This window comes from Lactuca sativa, chromosome 5 (genome assembly GCF_002870075.4).
Source record: "Lactuca sativa cultivar Salinas chromosome 5, Lsat_Salinas_v11, whole genome shotgun sequence".
NCBI classification, from domain to species: domain Eukaryota; kingdom Viridiplantae; phylum Streptophyta; class Magnoliopsida; order Asterales; family Asteraceae; genus Lactuca; species Lactuca sativa.
In genome coordinates this window covers 291,866,962-291,888,248 of record NC_056627.2, presented here as the reverse complement: position 1 = coordinate 291,888,248, position 21,287 = coordinate 291,866,962, and the positions used below count along the sequence as shown (strand labels likewise).

General features: G+C 40.7%; 1 protein-coding gene across 4 annotated transcripts; it reads right to left on the bottom strand.

The window, feature by feature from the left end:
* Positions 1–18,900: 18,900 nt before the first annotated feature.
* Positions 18,901–20,534, bottom strand: LOC111910142 (guanine nucleotide-binding protein subunit gamma 3). Of its 4 annotated transcripts, none has more exons than XM_042902302.1 (5): positions 20,181–20,500; positions 19,727–19,779; positions 19,616–19,660; positions 19,485–19,529; positions 18,901–19,219 (listed from the first exon to the last, which is right to left on the bottom strand). In XM_042902302.1, exons 1-5 carry the CDS (start codon positions 20,286–20,288, stop codon positions 19,018–19,020), a joined length of 453 nt encoding a protein of 150 aa, XP_042758236.1. In that variant the 5' UTR covers positions 20,289–20,500; the 3' UTR covers positions 18,901–19,017. The 4 variants fall into 4 exon arrangements, with proteins under 4 accessions (XP_042758236.1, XP_042758237.1, XP_023761691.1 ...); XM_042902303.1 differs by having other exon boundaries at positions 20,211–20,500; XM_023905923.2 differs by having other exon boundaries at positions 18,901–19,216; positions 20,181–20,496.
* Between the last annotated feature and the right edge of the window lie 753 nt (positions 20,535–21,287).

Genomic DNA, 21,287 nt, shown 5'->3' with positions numbered 1-21,287 from the left:
TTCAACTCTACTCTTGATATTTTGGGATGTTACAATTCTCCCCCACTTAAATTAGGCTTCGTCCTCGAAGCCTACAACAATTCAATCCCAAAGATACTCCCACAACGCACCACCTGGCCTTAACCAGGCCAAGTCCCTCAAGGCATACCCATCGAAGCTCAACACACTTTCTCTTTCCCTACGGTGTCCTGACCACCGTCTCGAGCCGGGCACCGACTGTACCCTCTGATAATCACACTCAACAACCGAGAATTACCCATGAAGCATCACTGCCCCAAATCCCAACAATCACTCGACCCATAAGGGCTAGAAGCCAAGAACCATCGGATCCCCGATCCGAATCCCACTCTATCCATTTCGTGACGACGGAAAGACCCATTCTCAATCTCAGAGCAACTCCCACGAGTTCTCCTCTTGCAATCACATACACATGCTGAACCTTCTCCAGCACCCTCAGGTTGAGAAAACCTGATACACTGATGACATCCTCCAACATCCCCCAGGATGAACCACTAATACATATCCAATACCCTGATCAGAATCACACTGAGAGCCCAGACTCTCTCCCTGCATCCCTTCTGAGTCTCTTGGCTCTACATCTGCGGAATTCCTCTGCAACCTCAGCAGACATCCCAAACCGGATGAGCTTCTATTCCACTGCCGCAAACACGCTGCTCAAAAACCATACTCGAATTACTTCTAATCATAACCCTGCTCTGCCGCTTTCACTTCCGTGAACTTGCACTCCCTCTTGGAGTTACACACCTCCCTCTTTTCCTTTACCAAGGAATCCACTTGGCCACATTGTCACTCCGACAAGTGTCACGGTGCTCGCCCAACGCTACACCACCCTTTTATAGCGTAACCGCTATCCATGCAACACACATGCTCTGAATCTGCTCGCAAGGACTCTCGAGTCCATGCTCCATCTCCACTAATCAAGATCAATACCCGGGGCCAGACCTCCTGATGCTAACACATCGCAACATACTCAATCCATCTCCTCAACCAGACTAGCAATACCTGCATAGTCTACAGCATGACTGGACCGCCTCACCAGGCCTTCAGCCAATCTGGACCTCTCTCAGAACCTTCAGCCAATCTAGACCGCTCTCAGTGCCTTCAGTTTGGATGGACCGTTCTCCGAGCCTTCGGCCTGACTGGTACGCCTACCAGCCTTCAGTCTATCCGGACCGCTCAACTAGCACTCATCATTCTGAGCTATCACTCCCGGAAATCCTCCTATGCGCACTGTTCTAGCCCTTTAAGGGTTCCGAACTCTGTCTCAATCACAAATGCTCGATCCCGGCCTGCTCCCAGGCCCTCCACAATCAAATTCCCTAGGTATGTATCCCGCCCCGCATGCCCGACATTTGCTCCTATCAGCCTATACTCTGGGCTGACAGAACACTGCTGAATCCCAACAGCTAAGCACCCTCAAATACTCATCGATCTCCTGGAGAATTCCCCAATTCTCCCCCACTTGTAGCACTGATTAACAACCATCGGTCACCATCACCGACCTCCCAGAACAATTCCGCACAAAGAAAACACTTACACGCGGACTGCTTCCCACAAGGATAACAATCTTAACAAGATCCCACATCAACACTGATTATCCTGCTCGAAAGAAACTCAATCTGCATCTAACCATTCCTCAGAAAGCAGATGCTATCCGGCCTTCAAACCAATGCCAGGCTCCCACTAATAACTCTCATGGATGATAACCAACGAATTTCCCAAAACAATAGCCCATAACCAAACCGCAACCCTCAAAACGACGAATACCACATCGAAAACCAAACAAAATACCAGCACATAAACAATACACCACAATAATCACAAGATAACAAGATATCAAGAAAGAAACATACCCGCAGCTGCATCCGTCACTGCTCTGACCTCCTCTGCCGCAAGCTGATAAGCACGACCCTGAGCCCTTGGGGGCTCCTCTCCACCCTGACCTCCACCTGTGATCCTCAAAGTGGCCGGTGCTGGAGCCTGCACCGGTCCTGCAGCAAGCTGTGGATAGTTGACCCTCAAATGTCCAACTTGATGACAATGATAACAAATCCTCAAATCTCGAACCGGCGCCAACTTCCGACAATCCCTCGCATAGTGCCCCTCCTTTCCGCACTTGCGGCACGCACCACCGGACCTACAAACTCTGGTGTGACCCCTCCCACACTTCCTACAAATGTGGCTGCTCAGATCCCCCACTCTAACATCAACGGTCTTGGACCGTTTTGGCGCCCGCTGCGACTGCACCGGAGCCTGTCTCAGCTCACGCAACTGCAACTCAATCTCTAACTCACGCCGCCTAGCGGCCTCCTGCAACTCCAATAAGGTCTCGCACCTCTGCGCAGACACAAACTGTCTGATGTCCTTCTTGAGCATGCTCAGATATCGAGACATCTGAGCCTTCTCCGAAGCGAACTCTGGGCAAAACATCGCCCTCTCAGTGAACATCCTGGTGATCTCAGTCACCGACTCCGAACCCTACTTCAGCTTAAGGAACTCCTGAGCCAATCTCTCCCTCTCAACTTGCGGAACATAACGAGTACTGAACATCTCTCTGAACTGATCCCATGAAACCGCAGCCCTCTGCGCATCCGAATATGACCCCGTGGTTAATCTCCACCAATCCTTCGCCCCGAGCCTCAACAGGTTCAGAGCACACCTCACCCTCTGATCAGCAGGGCATGAACACGTGAAGAAACACCCCTCCACGTCCGATAACCACCTCATAGAAACAATCGGGTCCTAAACTCCATCAAAGGTGGGAGGCTTCGTATTATTGAAGTCCCGATACTGAAAGCCTCGACCAGCTCCTCCCCCTGCCACTGCTACAGCTGCTGTAGCCATCGCGGCATCCGTCTCTGTGAGAGCTGCATAGCGCTCATCGAAATACTCAACCATGGCGGTCTTAATCGACCCAAACAGCTCTGGCAACTCAGCCCGGAACAACTCAACAATCTCCTCACGCAGGATCTCACGAATCCTCGCATCCAACTCACCCGTGCTCATCTGACCGATAACCTCGGGCGGTACCGATCCGCCCGGAACTCCCTCTCCTGCTCCTGATCCTGATCCGGATCCACTCTCATCAAGCCTCGAAGTCTCCATACTGAAAAGAAACACCACACAAAATCTTAGACTCTTCCCACCATCCTGGGATCCAACTCTCCAAACCCAACCCTAGAGATCATGGTTTCCCTGATACGCGTATGGGTCCTGTGCTTTCAGTAGTACGGGCCCATACTACCTTCCACACCTACCCATATTTGTATGAAGTACTACCACAACGCCCTAGAGAAACATGCATAACAACGCTCAACCCTCACCACTAGAGGAACACTGAAAATATCCCATAAGGAACCCTAGGCTACAGGCATCACAAATCAGGCAACATATCATGAAATCCTGAAGATCCCTAGCCTATCACTAGCATGTTGTTCTATCAGAGCTCAAAACAAATAACATGCATGGTATTTTGGGGTTACTTACTGGCTCCGGCAGATCGTATCTTCGCGTCCTCCCTTACTCATTTTGAAAACCATTTTAAATACTCTTTTGAAAACTCTCCTCGATTTAAGACTGGAGTCACACGAATGTTCCTCCAATTCACTCAAACCAAGGCTCTGATACCAACTTGTAACGACCGAAAATACAACCAATTTTAAATTTTTCAAAGACATCTCGATTCCATTAAATCTTTACAAAAAGTTTTTCAATACAAAACATTTAACGTGTTCCCAGAATCACAATACTACAAAATCATGAGGAGCGGTACGATCACGCCTTTGCCTTGCCATGATCTCCTGAAGAACCTGAAAAACATAAAACCACAACTGTAAACCCGAAAGCTTAGTGAGATATCCCCCAAAATACCAACCACAAATACCATACACGCATAACATGCCATAACATATTCGTTCACTGAACAGCCCTACACTTCCGGTCTACTGTGTGACTGGTCTGCCGCACCGGCCTACAGTCCACCTGGTCCACTCTCCACATACATCGAGTCTGCAGTGTGATTGGTCCGCCCGCACGGAGCCTTCAATCCACCTGGTCCACTCTCTGAGTCTACAATATGACTGGTCCGCCCACACCGGGCCTTCAGTCTGCCTGGTCCACTCTCCGAGCCTCGGCACGTCTGGTCCGCCCTCTTGGGGCCTACAGCCTATCCGGACCGCTCGCTGGGCCTTCAGAACAACCGGTCCGCCCTGGGTATCTTGGCCTACAGCACAAAGCAGGACCCGCCTCAACCCAACTCCAGTCCAAACAACCATGTGCACATATACATACAATCATATAGCAATTCACAGTCAACAAGCAGATCAAACAAATCACATAACATATTGTTGGATTAGTATCTAAGTCCATAACTATTTTGGTATGTACTTGACCCGATTATGAGCATGGTCATTTTGGGTTGCCTTCACCATAGCAATATGTAGGATGAATTAAGGAGAGAAAGGTTTAAATATGATTTATTGATATGTTATGAGAATAATATATTAAAGGAGAAATCATATTGCATAATTAATTAGTCAAGAATTAATTGATAATTAATTTTGTGGCTAAAAGAGATTAATTAAATTTAGGGGACTGGACTGCAATTATTGGATAATTGAGTTATTGGGCTAAGGAATGCTAAAGGAACAAGGGGTGAACGGAATTATGATGGAAGCCCATCATATTTTCGTCCAGAGCCTTATCCAGAAGGTTCCATGGGCTGCTTAGAGTTTAAGCTGTCCATTAGGGTTTTGACTGAAACCCTAGCAGCCCACACAAGTATATAAAGGACCCCTTAGGCCCCAAAAACGTGGACAAACGATTCTCTAGGGTTTCTAGTCGTTTTTGGGCAGCCTCTCTTCTTCTCCTCTTCATCCAAGTTGCATAAGGTGTTTGTGACTCCATTAGAGGTGCAGCACTTGAGGCACTAAGCTTTTGAAGCCAATCCAAGCAAGGAATTGATTGTTATTGCTATATAACAATCAAAGGTAATTCTCTAAACCCTAATTCAGTTCATAATATGTTAGATCTAAGTTTATTAGTCTTGGATTCAAAGCATGTACAATAGAGAAACCTAGATCCAAGCATTAGGGTTTGTATGAGCACATAGGATTGTTCTTATGCCTAAAACCCATCAGTGGTATCAGAGCCTTGATTGGTTTCAGTTGTATGTGATGCTATGTTGAATTATTTGCTGAAAAATGAGTTTTTGTGCCTCTGCCCGACTCAACTCGGCGAGTCAGTGCGTCAGGCAAAGGGTATTTCGGGATTTAGCTGCTGTTTTGACTTGGATTTGATGCTTAAATTGTTTTATGAAGTTAAAATCCGAATTTTATCTTAATTATATGTTTATCCTTGCCAAAACAACAGATAATTTCAAATCTTTTAAATATTGGTTGTTTATGTGATAAATATGGATTATTTAAAGTTATTTGGTAATTATCTAATGACTAAAATAAGATTAGGTCAAATATAGATAATTATGTAACTAATTGTTTAATTTGAATTATTTGTTGTTTAATCCCTAATGTTTTGAAATGTTTCAAAACTTGCCCTCAAGTTTTGGAGTTTAAAAGTGGATTAAAATTTTAAATTTTGAAATGTTAAATTCTAAAACCCTAGTAATTTGAAAAGTTCATATCACACCCTTATGGTTTTATTAATTAATTAAAGTGTATAATTAAAAGTGATTGAATAAATCCATCAAGTTTTGGTTTACATTTAATTAAATTAAAAGTATAATTTACTAAGTTAAACCACCTAGTATTTTAAAAGTGTAAAATACACCCTATACTATATATAACATTAAAAGTCTAGTATTATATATGTATGAGTAAACAGTCAGTCTTACCGTTAGTAGGCCTCATTCACGAAGCTGGTCTATAAGGGGTGTTTAAGGAAATTGCCTATAAAATGGCGATTGAATGGGTATCCACTCTTACCCACCGCACTCTTGACTAGTGGAGGGTCGTTAGCCGAACGGGTAGGATAGGACAGAAACCTTCCATTATAAGTATAATGAAGTACAAAGTCACTAAATGCTTTTTCAAATTCCCAAATCATAGTTACTTTAGGAAAAATGTGAAATTGTATGCTAATCCATAGAATTACACTTCGTACCCCTGTCAAACGTTAGTGGAGCGTGTGTGGTTAACCGGCACACTAATTTGGGGATGACATTGGTAGCGAAGGGTGACTCGATGTTTGTCATAGATCAATGGAGCGTGTGTGGCTAACCGGCACATTGATTAGGTGATTGTATCATTGGGTGCACCACGTTATTCGTATGGTTATTCACACCTTATTTGTGATCCTCGGCATCCCAGTCACAAATAGTAGGGCATAATCAAGATTAAACATGCCATTGAAAAGTTCAATGAATCTCAAAAGATCTAGGAGTTTCAATTCATTTAAAACTTACTCTTCCTTTTCGTTTTTCATGGTGGAAATTGGTAAATCGTCATTTACCTACCTTCAAATATTCTGCAACTAGATTACGGCATCCCTCTTCTAGGTTGTAGAGTATTGTGTTGGATCCTAGCTTGATGTTTCATTTGGGTGTTGCATCAAGAACTCTAATCAACTTAACTTGAATTTTCTCCCGTTTTGTAGATGTCTACATCTTACAATGGTCTTCCCAAATCCTTTGGAACAAGCTTTCCAAATGAAGATGACGTTCTGAGATACGATCAAGGAAATAAGAGTCATGCTTCACTTCCTCCACCTCCTCCAATTGTTCTCCCTAACCCGCAAGTTCAAAGGCTTGAAAAGTTCAAGCTCACTCAAGCCCTTTTGGCAAGTAAACACAAAGATGGGAAACCTGTGTGAGCACACGTCTTAGAGATGAAGTCACACATTGATAGGTTAAAGTTGTTGGGTGTCAAGATTTCAAGTGAGTTGACTGTTGACTGGGTTCTTCAGTCACTTCCTGAATCATATAGTGAGTTCGTTAGAGAGTACTATATGATGGACCACGACGTGACCCTCATCAATCTCACCTATTTGCTTATAGCTACTGAATCAGCAATGATTTGGCGTGCTGGTCAAGCAAATTTGTCTAGTAAATCAAACTCCCAAACTTCAATGGACATTGGAAACATCGGAAGTCTAGAAAGAACTAAGTCTGTGATTGTTCGATGTACTGTGCCAAAGGAGTCCATTTGCTTTTATTGCCAAGAGAAGGGGCATTGGAGATGAAGTTGCCCTAACTACCTGAGAGATCTTAGAGATGGGAGAGTCAAGACGTATGGCTCTACTTCAGGTAAAATTCATTATCTAACTCTTTTGAGTTCCTATTCTAGATTCTTAATACATGATGTGATAAGATTACATTTTGTAGGATCGAAGAAAAGAGAGGAAGCTTGAGGGAAGAAGTGAGCTGAATCTAATCATGAAGAAATGGATTTCGATCGCATTACTTGAAGAATGGATTCTTGAGCTACTATTTGGAGTTAGAATAGATTGTTAAGAAATATGTAATAACATAGTTTTTCAATTGAATTGCATTGTAAGGACAAATTTTTTTCGCAATAAAATGAATTTTGACTTTATCTTATTTATTTATCCTTGCAATGGCATGTATGAAAGAATTGATGTTTGAATGTTTCTATTATTAGCAACAATGGATTGATTCTTAATTATGTTATTTGTAGAAATGTCAAAAGTTTACCAAATAGGGAGAGTTTCTCATCGCCCAAGTTTCAGTTGGATAGAAACTTGGAATCATGCAATGTGTATTGTATGATGAATGAAAAACTTTCACATTTGGGAAACTTAGACTAATTCTTTGACAAAGTGTCAATTGAAGGACTAGGAGATCAAGTACACTAGGTTGTGCGTTGATCAAGTCCACCACAAGAGTGACAAAGATATTCGTCATGATTTACTAAAGTTTAGTAAATATGATTATACTTATAAGATTAAGTGTAATTCTGAGTTGATTGAAAGAGTTTCAATGAATAGTAGAACGAATAAAGAAGAATCAAGTAGGCAGAAAGATAAAAGTTTCTCCTTTCTAAGAAGAAGGGAGAGTACCTTTTATTGTGTTTTATGATAAGTCTTAAAGATTAAGAACCATGTCTCAATAGATCCTCTAAATGATTCTTAGTGCAATTGCATGTCTAAGAAGAGGAATCGAGTATTGTAGAAATGGTTAAATCAATAAGTCAATCGTACTTCGTTCCAATATGAAGTCTTAGAGTCAAGATTATGACATTGAGTGAAAAGTCTTAAGTAGGTTTATAACACTCATCAAATGTGGAACTTGGAAAAGTTTTCTTATTCTTGCACATTTGAAATTGGTAAGTTGTGTTGTCTTGGATAAGACAAAGACCAAATAGGACCAATTATGTGAAGTGTTTTGTCTTGATAAGAACTACACTAACTCTTGAATATTTGCTTTGTCAAGAAATGTTTCTTGACAAGAGAATATTATATATCAAGGAGTCAGTGGGAGTCTTAACGGTCTTGAAAGGTTTCAAGAACAAATCAAGAATAAACCTTATAGATCATCACTAGCACACGACTTGAGGTTTACAACCTATCGTGCTGACATTATTTTGTTTATGTGCCATTCCAATTGAGTTAATTATGCATGTGAGGTCTATAAGTTCTCATTTGAATGCATAAAAGACAAAGCACCTTGATCAATGGAAAGTACATTGATGTGTAAGGATAAGTTGCTAAACTACTTGGAAGACATGGTGGGCACTCGTGTTACCATAAGGCAAGAAATCAAGATTAAGAAAGTTCAGTCCATATGAATTTGGATTTGTCACAAACTTTGGTTTTGGCAAATTCACATGGATAGGAACTCATACACCATAAAATCTAAGTGTCATAAGATTCCCTCCTTCATGAAAATGTCTGTGAGGAAATGTTTTCACTAAGAGAGGTTTTAAGAAGATAGCGATTGTGAAAATTGTATTCTCAAATTCGATTATGGTTACGGCATCCCTTTCCATAGTTCGAATTGTGAGATTTGGCAATTAGTTTGAATATTTGGAACTTAGTAACATAAGTTCTAGATTGTTTAAACACACATATGAGCTATCTAAGGAAAAGGTGTATAAGTTTAAGAAGCTTAGATAAAGGCTTATCGAAGCATCTGGTATTAGAAATATGAATTTCAGAAATTCAATAGGCATTGTTTTCTGGAAGTTCATTTGAATACATGTCAAAGCTAGTGGGAGCATAAATGTTATGCTTATATGATAATCATCATGATAGTGGGAGCATAAGTGTTATGTTTGTATGATTATTATGGCAAGTATTGCAAGTTAGCAATATTAATTATAGAAAAACAAAGATTCAATTTGCAAAGTTGCATGAGTTGAAAAGTTGTTTTGATATAATTAAGGGAGAGAATATTATACTTCGTTTCAAAATCTAAAGCTTAGATTGAGAAATTTTAATATCTTTAGTCAAAGGATACATTGTGTGTTCTTAAATTTCAATTATGATTACGACATCCCTCTTCATAGTTCGAATTGTGAGAACATGACACATAAAATATTATGGCAAAAGATTGGTAAAGTATCATATCTTTATGTAAGACATTATGCATCATGTCCCATACGCTTCGGGTATAGGATCAATTGAAAATGCTATAATATTTTACCATTCTAAAATAATTTCCAAATGTCTAGCGCATTAAGAGGGAAAAGGGACTAGAATTGGTTTTGACTAAAATGATTAAACAACTCTCAAAGGATGATCCAAAGTTCGCTGAGGATTGGCCGCTTGTAAGTAGTTGGAAGTATGGTATTGGATGGACCATATCGACATTATTATGAATAGATAAGATTCTATTAAGAATGAGTTGTCATATGGAAAATGTGGAAATGTTTCCATATTGGGAGTTGGATATTGAGAATCTATGTCTAGATTAGAAATTTTTATGCAAGAAGGATGTTCAAAGGAATGCACTTTGAATGTGAGACTTCACGTCTATGGAATTGTCTTGTAACAATTTCTAAGAAAGTACTTTGTAATTTCATTAGCCAAGTCTTGGTGACTTTTGTGCTATGACTTTACAAAAGGATCATTGCGTAAAATGTTAGAATCTAGCATATTCTAGTAGTGGCAAGAACCTTGTGTTCTTACACTAACAATGGGGATTAAGGAATTATGAAATGAGCATCATTGAAAAGGTTTTTCAATTGATCTATTTCACAAAGCATGGACCATAGGAAACAAAGTTTGCATGCTTAGAGCATGGGACAGTTGTTGTTGTAATTCAAGTAATAAGTTGATTTTCTGAAACAGTAAACGATAATAATGAGTAATCAATATGGTGGTTAAATAGAAGTGTTTTATTTACTCTCACAAGTTTGAGGCCATATAGGATTAAGTATTATTGTTATGTTTCAATTTGCATGTTTTGACTTCCAGAATAACTAGGTTATTCAAACATCCACAGTCGGTCATACGTTGGAAGTAAGTATGAAGGAAGACTGTCATGAAGAGTCTGTAGATTGTCTGAAAGGTTTAGACGTAGCACAAGTTTGCTGCAGAGTTCATGAGTGCTTTGATAAGATTAGAGTATTGGACTAAACCCACGCTCACTTGGATCACTTCATGGTTTTATCACGAGTGATTAGTGAGACGATAATATTGTATATTCTTGAAACCGATACATGTGAGTTGTTATTTGTTGGTCGGTTGCACATTGATAATAAGTAAACGCACCAGTAACTTGGTGTTATAAAACTTATTGTTGTGTGTGATTCGATCAATAAATGCAAGCGAGCATTTGAGTCGAAGTTTATCCATTCCTTTTACCCAAAGTGGGACAAAAGCGATATCTATGGGCCTCTCGATGATTTAGTGATGGCACCTAAGCGCTTGGCCAAGCCGGGACTAAGTTGATGTGTTCAATTGTAGTCTGTTATCAGTCGTCATAAATCAGAAGTCAGGAAACAGTATAGAGAGAATGATTGAAATTCATGTCTTTTGTCTATAAGATATCTTGAGAATGGAGGAATATATAATCCCTTATCTAGAGGACACGCTATCTGATAAGATCAGAGTTGACAACGGCTTTTGAAAGCTACAATTGCTGATCAGGTTCTGAAGTCATACGGAAAATAGTTATTAGACTTATCCAAGTGGGAGACTGTTGGATTAGTGTCTAAGTCCATAACTATTTTGGTATGTACTTGACCCGATTATGAGCATGGTCATTTTGGGTTGCCTTCACCATAGCAATATGTAGGATGAATTAAGGAGAGAAAGGTTTAAATATGATTTATTGATATGTTATGAGAATAATATATTAAAGGAGAAATCATATTGCATAATTAATTAGTCAAGAATTAATTGATAATTAATTTTGTGGCTAAAAGAGATTAATTAAATTTAGGGGACTGGACTGCAATTATTGGATAATTGAGTTATTGGGCTAAGGAATGCTAAAGGAACAAGGGGTGAACGGAATTATGATGGAAGCCCATCATATTTTCGTCCAGAGCCTTATCCAGAAGGTTCCATGGGCTGCTTAGAGTTTAAGCTGTCCATTAGGGTTTTGACTGAAACCCTAGCAGCCCACACAAGTATATAAAGGACCCCTTAGGCCCCAAAAACGTGGACAAACGATTCTCTAGGGTTTCTAGTCGTTTTTGGGCAGCCTCTCTTCTTCTCCTCTTCATCCAAGTTGCATAAGGTGTTTGTGACTCCATTAGAGGTGCAGCACTTGAGGCACTAAGCTTTTGAAGCCAATCCAAGCAAGGAATTGATTGTTATTGCTATATAACAATCAAAGGTAATTCTCTAAACCCTAATTCAGTTCATAATATGTTAGATCTAAGTTTATTAGTCTTGGATTCAAAGCATGTACAATAGAGAAACCTAGATCCAAGCATTAGGGTTTGTATGAGCACATAGGATTGTTCTTATGCCTAAAACCCATCACATATCACCTTCCTAACCAGGATACCGACCTAACAGGTCACTAGCATAGCATCACCCTATCTATCAGGATACCAATCTCAATCAGGTCTCTAACATATACCATCCTAGCTCTCAGGATGCAAACATATCAAAGCAATAACATAACAACAACTACCCGGATCTCAATCCGATAAGGGCCGGCCTTGGTGCCTTAGACCCTGTTGATATGGTGAGGATAACTCACCTCGAAACTGCCGACTGAACAGATAACCCAAGCTGCTACGATCACTGATACGATCTCCACCACTGGACAACCACCAATGCACTGAACTCAAAACAATAATCAACAATTACCAAAATGCCCCTGGAAACCACTGGTCAACCCTTGGTCAAAGACAAGGTCAAAGTCAACCCCTGACTGAATCTACTCATTGAGTCAACCCGATGACTCGCCGAGTCCCCATACTCAGAACTTCCCTCAATCCGCGACCTAACTCGCCGAGTCACCCCGAGACTCGCAGAGTCCAACAACTCTGAGTCCACTCGCCCACAACTCACCGAGTCATCCCTTGACTCGCCGATTCTTGACTCAACCAGAAAATATTGGAACTCTTCGACAAGACCCGCCGAGTCTAAGGCTATCTTCAACCTACTCGCCGAGTTGTTCATACAACTCGCCGAGTTCCAGGTCATCTTCATCCAACTCGCCGAGTTGTTCTTCCAACTCGTCGAGTTCCAGCTCATCTTCAAGCAACTCGTCGAGTACACCCATGTGACTCGCCGGGTACCACCGGTCTGAATCCATACAGAAGCATTCCAGGCCATGCAATTGCTCCAAAACATAGATCTAGCCTCATACAACTCATCCATCACGTAAAGTGGCAAACTTTACGTGAATCCAAAGAGATCTATGCATTTTGCACATTAGGGCTAAGGTTTGGGACATGATAACTTCATCCAACACTCAACACAGGGACTTTCATGCATTCCAACTCTTCTCCATTCCAGATCTGAGGTAGCAACCTCGGATCTAACCTTTAAACTCCAACACATCCAAATATATAATCTCTAATACCCCCAAAATGATGCATCAAGGAAATAGCAGCTCAAAAACGAGATATTACCTCAGAAGAACGCCCCAACTGCAATGAAACTCAATTCCAAGCAAAGCCCCTTGCTCCAAGCCTCTTCTTCTCTAAGATATCTTCAACAACCACCTCTCCAAGCTCCAATTTGCTCAACAATGGTGTTTCTCCATGACTTTTAGGGTTTCTGGGACTCAAGGGTGATAAAGAGGCTGGGAGGAAAACATAATGTTCTTTATATAGGGCTCAACCCCGAGAATTAGGGTTTTCTCCACTCAGCGCCTACTCGCCGAGTCCACCTCATTGACTCGCCGAGTCGGCTACTTAACACGCGACCCAAATCGCGACTCTACTCGCCGAGTCCATCCATGGACTCGCCGAGTCCATCCATGGACTCGCCGAGTCACTCTTTCCCAATTTACTCTTTTAGCCCTTCAACTCTACTCTTGATATTTCGGGATGTTACACCGACCCATAACCTGAAGTCGAGAACCTACCTCCAGTAGCCCCGATACCAAATCCTAACCCCCGACTTGAGTTCGAAGGCCCAATGCCTATGTGGGTCGGAAGCTTGGATAGATGGAGTCACGCACAAGGCCAACCCCGCCCGTACGAAGGGGATCGTCGCTTCTACAACGTGAATGAGGGAGGCTCCACAGATAGATCCCTTTCGATCATAGTCCGTCGAGTGGCTCGCAATGTGGAGCTAAGTGTGGCAACCCTTCAGCAAACTATGGAGCTTGAGGCAGACTCGGATGCCAACACAAAACGCATTTGCAATCTCGAAGTTGGTCGTGGGAGAACTATGAGGGACAATGAAGCTCGGCAACAAGAGCTAGCTACCACTTGAGCTGAGGTCATGGAGCTCCGAGCACGCCAAATAGTATATGAGAGTCGCCTGCTTGACATGGAGCGCCAGCTGGCTAACTTAAGGATCCATCCGAGGAGTGCCCATCGCTGATAGGAGAAGACTCTACTCATCCTTCCTTTTCGGTCTAAGGAACAACTTTCATAATTATGTTCTAAGTAGCTCTTTTCTGTAAACATCTTTGTCTATCATGTTCTCAGGACTTTTTCCCTGATAGAATGACTTAGACCTACTTTTGGGTCAAGGGTTCCAAAATATGTGTAATCTCAGTTTCAGTTATGATGGCAACAATCATATTCCAATTAAATATTATCTTCGTCAAAAGTATACCTTAGAACGATAGCATGCAAATTAAGCAACTTTATCAAGGTCCTATCATTGTTTTGGCCTCAAGACAGGTATCGTAGGATGTACTTAGACGATCATTCCTTTTCCCCATCAATTTCATATCAGTCTCCATAAAGCTACAATGTTATAATCGACATGAGATTGTTGAGCCCAAAATCGTGTTGATGTCCCTTGCATTCGAAAGGGCGACTCGTCTCAATCTTTCCCCCTGACAAAGCCCTCACTGGTTATAGTGATAAAATTTGTTCGAACCTTCGTATCATTTCCTACGCCAAAGCCCAGAAGTCTCTGCGAAAGGGATGCCATGCATTCCTGGCTCATGCGGCTGATGAGACACAAAAAGTTAAAGAACTCGAGAGCATCCTCGAAGTCTGCAACTTTCATGATGTCTTCCCCAAAGACATTCCATGGATTTCTTCCGAGCGTCAAGTTGAATCCCGTGTCGACTTGATCCCCGGAACTACTCTTATAGCTAAGTCTCCTTAGCGTCTAGAGCCGACAAAAATATGAGAGTTATCCAGCCAGTGCAATGAGCTGAACAACAAGGAGTTCAAAGGTTTATTGTATGCGAGCTTTATTGCGATCAAATCTTTATCTGTTCTTGCTAGGACCACATCATGGGGATGTGGGTCGAATTAATGAGAGTCAAATAGTAAAAACGGGAAATCTTAATGCATAGATAAACATTTAGGATACATCCAGGGGCAACCATTGTTGTTTACAAGCTTCTTTTCTTGACATATAGCAGAATCATGCCTCCGAAGAAACATAACCAACCCACAGGTAAGATGCCAATCCTCCAGATGGACTCAACTACGTTCCAAGCTACTGTCACAGCAGCGGTGACAGCCGCCCTAACTGTTCTTAACGCTAACAACACGAATGTGGGTGGAAGTGTTAACGGTAATCCGAATCTTGATGTTAACCAATCTCTACAACAAGTGCCTACTAGAAAGGACACACCTAACCTTCTAAAACGAAAGTTCAAAGGAAGTTGTTCAACCCAAAGACCTACTGAGAGGCAACGATTTGGGACAGTTAGTACCCCAGTCATCCCTGTTGTTCCCACACCAACCATACACTACTGTGGAAATCTCCCGCACTGCAGCAAATGCAACTACCATCATCATGGAGTCTGCTGAGTGCTGCATTGCACCAGATGCAACAGGAAGGGACACACCTCCCGCGTTTGTAGAACCCTAGTCAAGTTCATCACTCCGACTACCAAAGTTGGGACAAGTCCAACCTATTACCTCTGTGGAAGTATAGGACATTTCAAAAGAGACTGCCCAACAGAGAAGAACAATGAGGAAACAGGAGGAGTCTGACCTCAGAAACTGAGGAAGCATCGAAGGACCCTACCATATTTTGGTACGTTTTCGAAAAACCCCGATAATTGTTCAAAATTGTGATTACTTCCTCATCCGGATTAAATCACAAAATCCTTATAAGATTTAAAACCATAATGAGCAAATAATGATAGTTTAGTGAAAACGCTAAGGTCAGTTGTAATTATACATGACTTGTATACACCAAGCAATTATAGGAAGATCTAGTAAGAATCATTTCATAAAAAGTTCATGATTTCGAAGTATCATAACCCTCGTACTCGTGGTACCCTACAATTTCGAATCAAACACAAAAACACCAGAGACATTCATCCAAGGGCATCAATGTCCTAACAAAACGATCCTTCCAAACTAACTTAATGTGCAATTATACGACGTCGTCCCGCTTAGTCCGGCTGAGTCTATGTATACCAAACCCTTTTGTCTTAAATCGTTCGATCGCGAAACTCTCGTCGCTCGTAACGTCAAACTAGATGCGAACTTCGAAAATTCACCTCTCTTCGAAACCTGAAAGTATTCATGTAAAGAGTATCATCCACAAAGAAATGGACAAAGTAAGAGAACAATCCGGACAATTGTAGATAGGTCATGGGACACTCATCTACCCTTAGTAGAGCTTTCTTGCAACAACGAAGACCATTCTAGCATCAAGGTTGCGCCGCACGAAGTCTCTATGGTCGTAAGTATAGATCCCCTCTGTGTTGGGCTAAGGTGGGCAACATGCAACTAGTCAAGAGTCAAGTCCACGACAATACTCTCACTAGTCCTGAAATCACCCTGGAAAGGCATGATATGTTTTGGAAAGCATGGAAAGCTAAATCCAAGGTAAATTGGACCATTTGAGATCCTTGCTAGGATCGGTCCCGTAGCATACAAACTCCAATTACCACGAGAACTCAGCAGCGTCCATCCTGTCTTCCACGTGTCAAACCTAAAGAAGTGTTTGTCCGACGAAACTCTTGTGATTCCTCTCGACGAGATTGAGCTAGACGAAAGTCTATATTTCGTGGAAGAACTTGTTGAAATCATGGACCGGGAAGTCAAACGTACGACGCAGAGTCGCATCCTGATAGTGAAGGTTCGCTGGAATGCCAAACAGGGACCTAAATTCACTTGGGAGCGCGAGGACTCAATGAAACAGAAGTACCCTCACCTCTTTCCAAGTTCATGATTTGTACTTTATCCTTTAATTTCGGGATGAAATACCCTTTAACGGGGGGATGATATGACACCCCAGAACTTCTACCTTGTTGACCTATTCAATATTATCAATTTTAAACTCGTTTCAACTATCTTTTAGCATTGTGTGAGTCTGTTTGGATGATCTAAAGCCTCGTACAACCAAATTTTGACTTAGGGATGGGTTGGTTTAAGATCTAGGGTTGCAAAAAGGCCAAACACTCCCTCTAGAGGAGTGTGTGGCCGCACACCCGAGTGTGTGGATGCACACATGAATGTGTGACCGCACACCCGAGTGTATGGCCGCACACCCGAGTGTATGGCCGCACACCCATTATCTATATATAGATGAAGCTCATTTTCACTTCATTTCCCCTCTCCTCAACCATACACCTCTCTCTCTTTACTTGAACCAACCACAAACACTTCTAAGGCTGAAAAAACGTAAGTATTCCATCCTTTTAGCTTGCTATACTTGAAACACTTCATGATTTAAGCATTGATTCACCTTAAAGTCGACCACTTTAGCATGATCATGAAAGGGTACGGCCGCACACCTTCTTGGTGGCCGCACACCCTAGTTTATTGCCCATCTAGGCCTTAAAACTCATGTTACACTACATGGATGGAACCGCAAACACTCAGGGTTACTAGATCTGATCCTAAATCGCCATTTTTGCGTGTTTTCATGAGTGTGCGACCGCACACTCCGACCGCACACTCCGACCGCACACTCCGACCACACACTCCGACCACACATTATGACCACACACTCCGACCACACACTCTTTTGTGTGGCCTTACACTCCCTTCATACAATCGTATGTGATTGTAACACTTGTACCAAGTGTTTCCTAGTCCCGTAGGGTGTCGCTTATCATGATTAGTTGTATTATACACTAATTATGTCCATACATCGTTATATGTTAAATAGGGTCCGTTTGTGCACGAGGTTGCACTTGACACTCAACATCCCTAACGATCCTACATTCGAATCACGCGTCAAACGGTGAGTTCATACCCCTACATTTTCCGTATTTTAATGTTTTCAGGGGGGAATACAAGCCAAACTCAAAGTATTTTATTAAGTTTTAAACTTATTAATACAGCCCAACGATTTCCACGTTTAATAACATATTCAGATAGTTTATCCCTTTTGGTAATACGTTGAGCATAAGGAAAACTTTTATTTTGGAAATCTAACTTCATAGCTTTCAGAAAGGTTTTTACCAAGCATTTTTCATAACAACTCTAATAAACTATAATGGGTATAGTTTGGGAATACCCTCTAGGCAGTTTCTACCAAATCAGATTTCATGTATGAATATGTATAAACTATGGCAGATTTAGTTTATGTTATATATTTTCTCAGGAGTATAAAGTACATTTATTCAAGGATAAATACTGTTTTATACTGTCTCTAGCTTGTAAACTAGATTATATATAATTATGAGGCTCTACTTCAATAATGTACCCTTAGGTGTACAGGGATAAATCCCTTTAGTATAACCAAAGTCTTCTGGAGGGAGAGCGTGAGATTTGTGAATAGATCTATTCGGTACTGACAATCCCACACCTGAACTACTAGCTACAGTTAGACATGCATGTCTGGGGTGAACAAATGTCATTTAGCTTAACGCCTGAAGAACGTTATAAAGGTCTCGGTCATATCAAGTATGGTTATACGACTCGCAAATAAGTATAAACTAATTTTGGTTTACGGACTCTACTATTCATTGTTTTATTTTGAGTAATAAAACTATTTTCATAAATACACTGATAGTAATCATGGAATTTCTAAACTTGCATCTGTACCTCTAGGACGGATAACCTGTTTTTAGGGAAAATATAGGATTTTTTCATTAACGTATTTGTTTTTACATGTAACTAACAGATATTCATATTTATTCTACGACTCCGTGGATTGTACATACCTTGTATTAAATGTAAATAACGAATATTCATATTCATTCCACGACTCCTTGGATTGTACATACCTTGTATTAATCGGGAAGTCTTACAAAGTGTCATAATGTTATCTAAACCCATTATAAAGAAGAAACGTTTCCAAAATAAATACGAGGTGTTATAATCAAATAATAACTCCTTAGTATTGTTATTTTCGGATCTATATATAAAAATAAACACACAATAAAAAAGGTTTGGGAACATCTTCAACAATTTTTTACGATAAATATTTCAGAAGAACGATGCTCGCAAAATATATTGTTTATCGCCAATTAAGAATCATAGGAACTCGCATGAAGCTTTGGAACATTCAAAAACACGGGCACAGGTTACAACAACAAACCGAATATTTAGGACATGATAAATCGAAGCTGCACCTACACGAAATTTTGCAACACTTACATAGTCGCCAACTACATGATTTCTTTACATCGCAACAACACGAGATGTGTGATCCGCAACAACTCCCACAAAAGCAACACATCCATGACAAACAACTAAATTTTCTCCTGCTTTCACATTTTGAAACATAACAATACAAGTTGTTAATTACTCCACCAATAATTGAAATAATTACTGTAAAATATTTATTTTTCTAGCAAACTTAAAGTTGGCCCACACTGTCCCACTCCCATCCTAAAAATATCATGTAACAAACTCAGTCCACATTAAAATTGAAACTTGTATATATACTCGGCTGTTGAGAGTGGTTATGCGCCTTGCGGCCTTGGTGGCAATTTAAAGGAATAAATGAACGAACAGTGCAAAAAAGCGTACCCGAGGATCTTCAAAAAGTTCTTCGATCCACCATTCTTCGGGTTTCTGCTCCGAAGCAAATTAATATGATTAAAAGGCAAAAGCTCGCTATGAAATTTGATGAAAGAAATTTTATGAATAACAAATCATACATTGCTATTAGTGGATCTGGTGTAGCATCTATAAAGTCGTCCAGCCTGCATGTAGTATTGTTAGGTCAAAAGATATGATATTACAAAAGAATTAAATCGAATTAGACATACTCTTTGCAGCTGCTTGATGCAAGTCCGATGCTTCCAAGTGATTTGATCTCATCCTGTTTTCAACATATTTTTCAAAAGAAACAGTTGGTTAAAACCTAATTACTATGATTTCTATATACTTTCTTCACTAGATTAACTAAAGCTTCGTATTCAAGCATGCAAATCGTTGCATCTGTATCACTGTATGTGAGAGATAATGAACCAATTAGATTGGTTTATCAACACATCACCAACAATTTCAAGTTAATTGCTTCAATTTTGAGGTATTAAAGTGTTGCATTTTACCTATTGAGCTTTTTAACTTCACAATCGATATGACTAACGTTTGACGAAATTACAACAAACGCAATGAGTAGAAGCAAAATGGTGTTGAAATTGCAACAAAATCCATATGCATTTTACGTTAAACAATGAAGATGAACGATTAACTTGAAAGAATAGTACAAGGCGAGACCTGAAGCAAGCCAATTTCTCTCTCAATCACCTGAACCCTAGCAGCTTGCCGGCGCTTCCCGTACAAATCGACATAGCCAACGAACGGAGAAGAAGAAGCAAGCGGCATTACTGATGCTGATGAGGATAACAATGAATCACATGAAGATCCACTCACTGACTCGGGCTTAAAATCACATCATTATTCCATTTACAGTCCTGTGTGCATTTACAGAGCTACAAGAGAAGGAAGAAACAGGATTCAGGATTGCACCGGAACTGCCTTGTTATGCGACGTCGTGTGGGAATGGAAGAGCGTGAGTGAATTTGTGTCAGTGATGGTGGGTACGAACGCCATTATTTTACTGATCTCAAATTGGCAACAAGTATGAAACCAAGTGTCATGGTCTTTGAATTTTTGAATTATTTATTTATTTTTTATTTTTTAAATCTCGAAAAATCGATGCACGTGCTGGATGCTCTGTATTTCGAGGTCATGTGCGACATTGCTAATTTTTTAGAAAGGGTAAACTACACTAATAATCCTAGGGGTAATTTATTCCTAACAAAAAATTTAAACTCGGATGATTTTGTTTAAGTTGTACGACTTGGTCCTACTACACTTAAAAAGATTATATTTTCCCTACAAATTTCTTTTTGTAATAAATTTATATTTATTGATTATTTTTGTAATAAAGAAATTGTTTTATAAGAGGTGGCCTAACCAACCCCTTATCACCTTCTTCCCCTAACGACCCCTTCTCTTATTCTTCTTCTTCTTCTTCTCTCTCTCTAGATCGTCGCATAAAACTCTCATTCCCTACCATCGACAATATTCTTCTTCTTCTTCTTCTTCTTCTTCTTCTTCTCTCTCTCTCTCTCTCTCTCTCTCTCTCTCTCTCTCTCTTTAGATCATCGTATAAAACTCTCATGCCCTACCATCGACAATATTTATAAGGAGCAAGAAATGGAAGTGGATAGGAACCCATGTCCCTTTTCTTTTCTGTTCTACTTCCCGGTGAGCTCCTCCACCAGTACCACTGTAACTTCAACCACCTGCAACCCGCTGCCATTGCACTTTAGATCTAGAAATTAGTTTCTGAAACAAGATTCGCAACAATAAAAATAC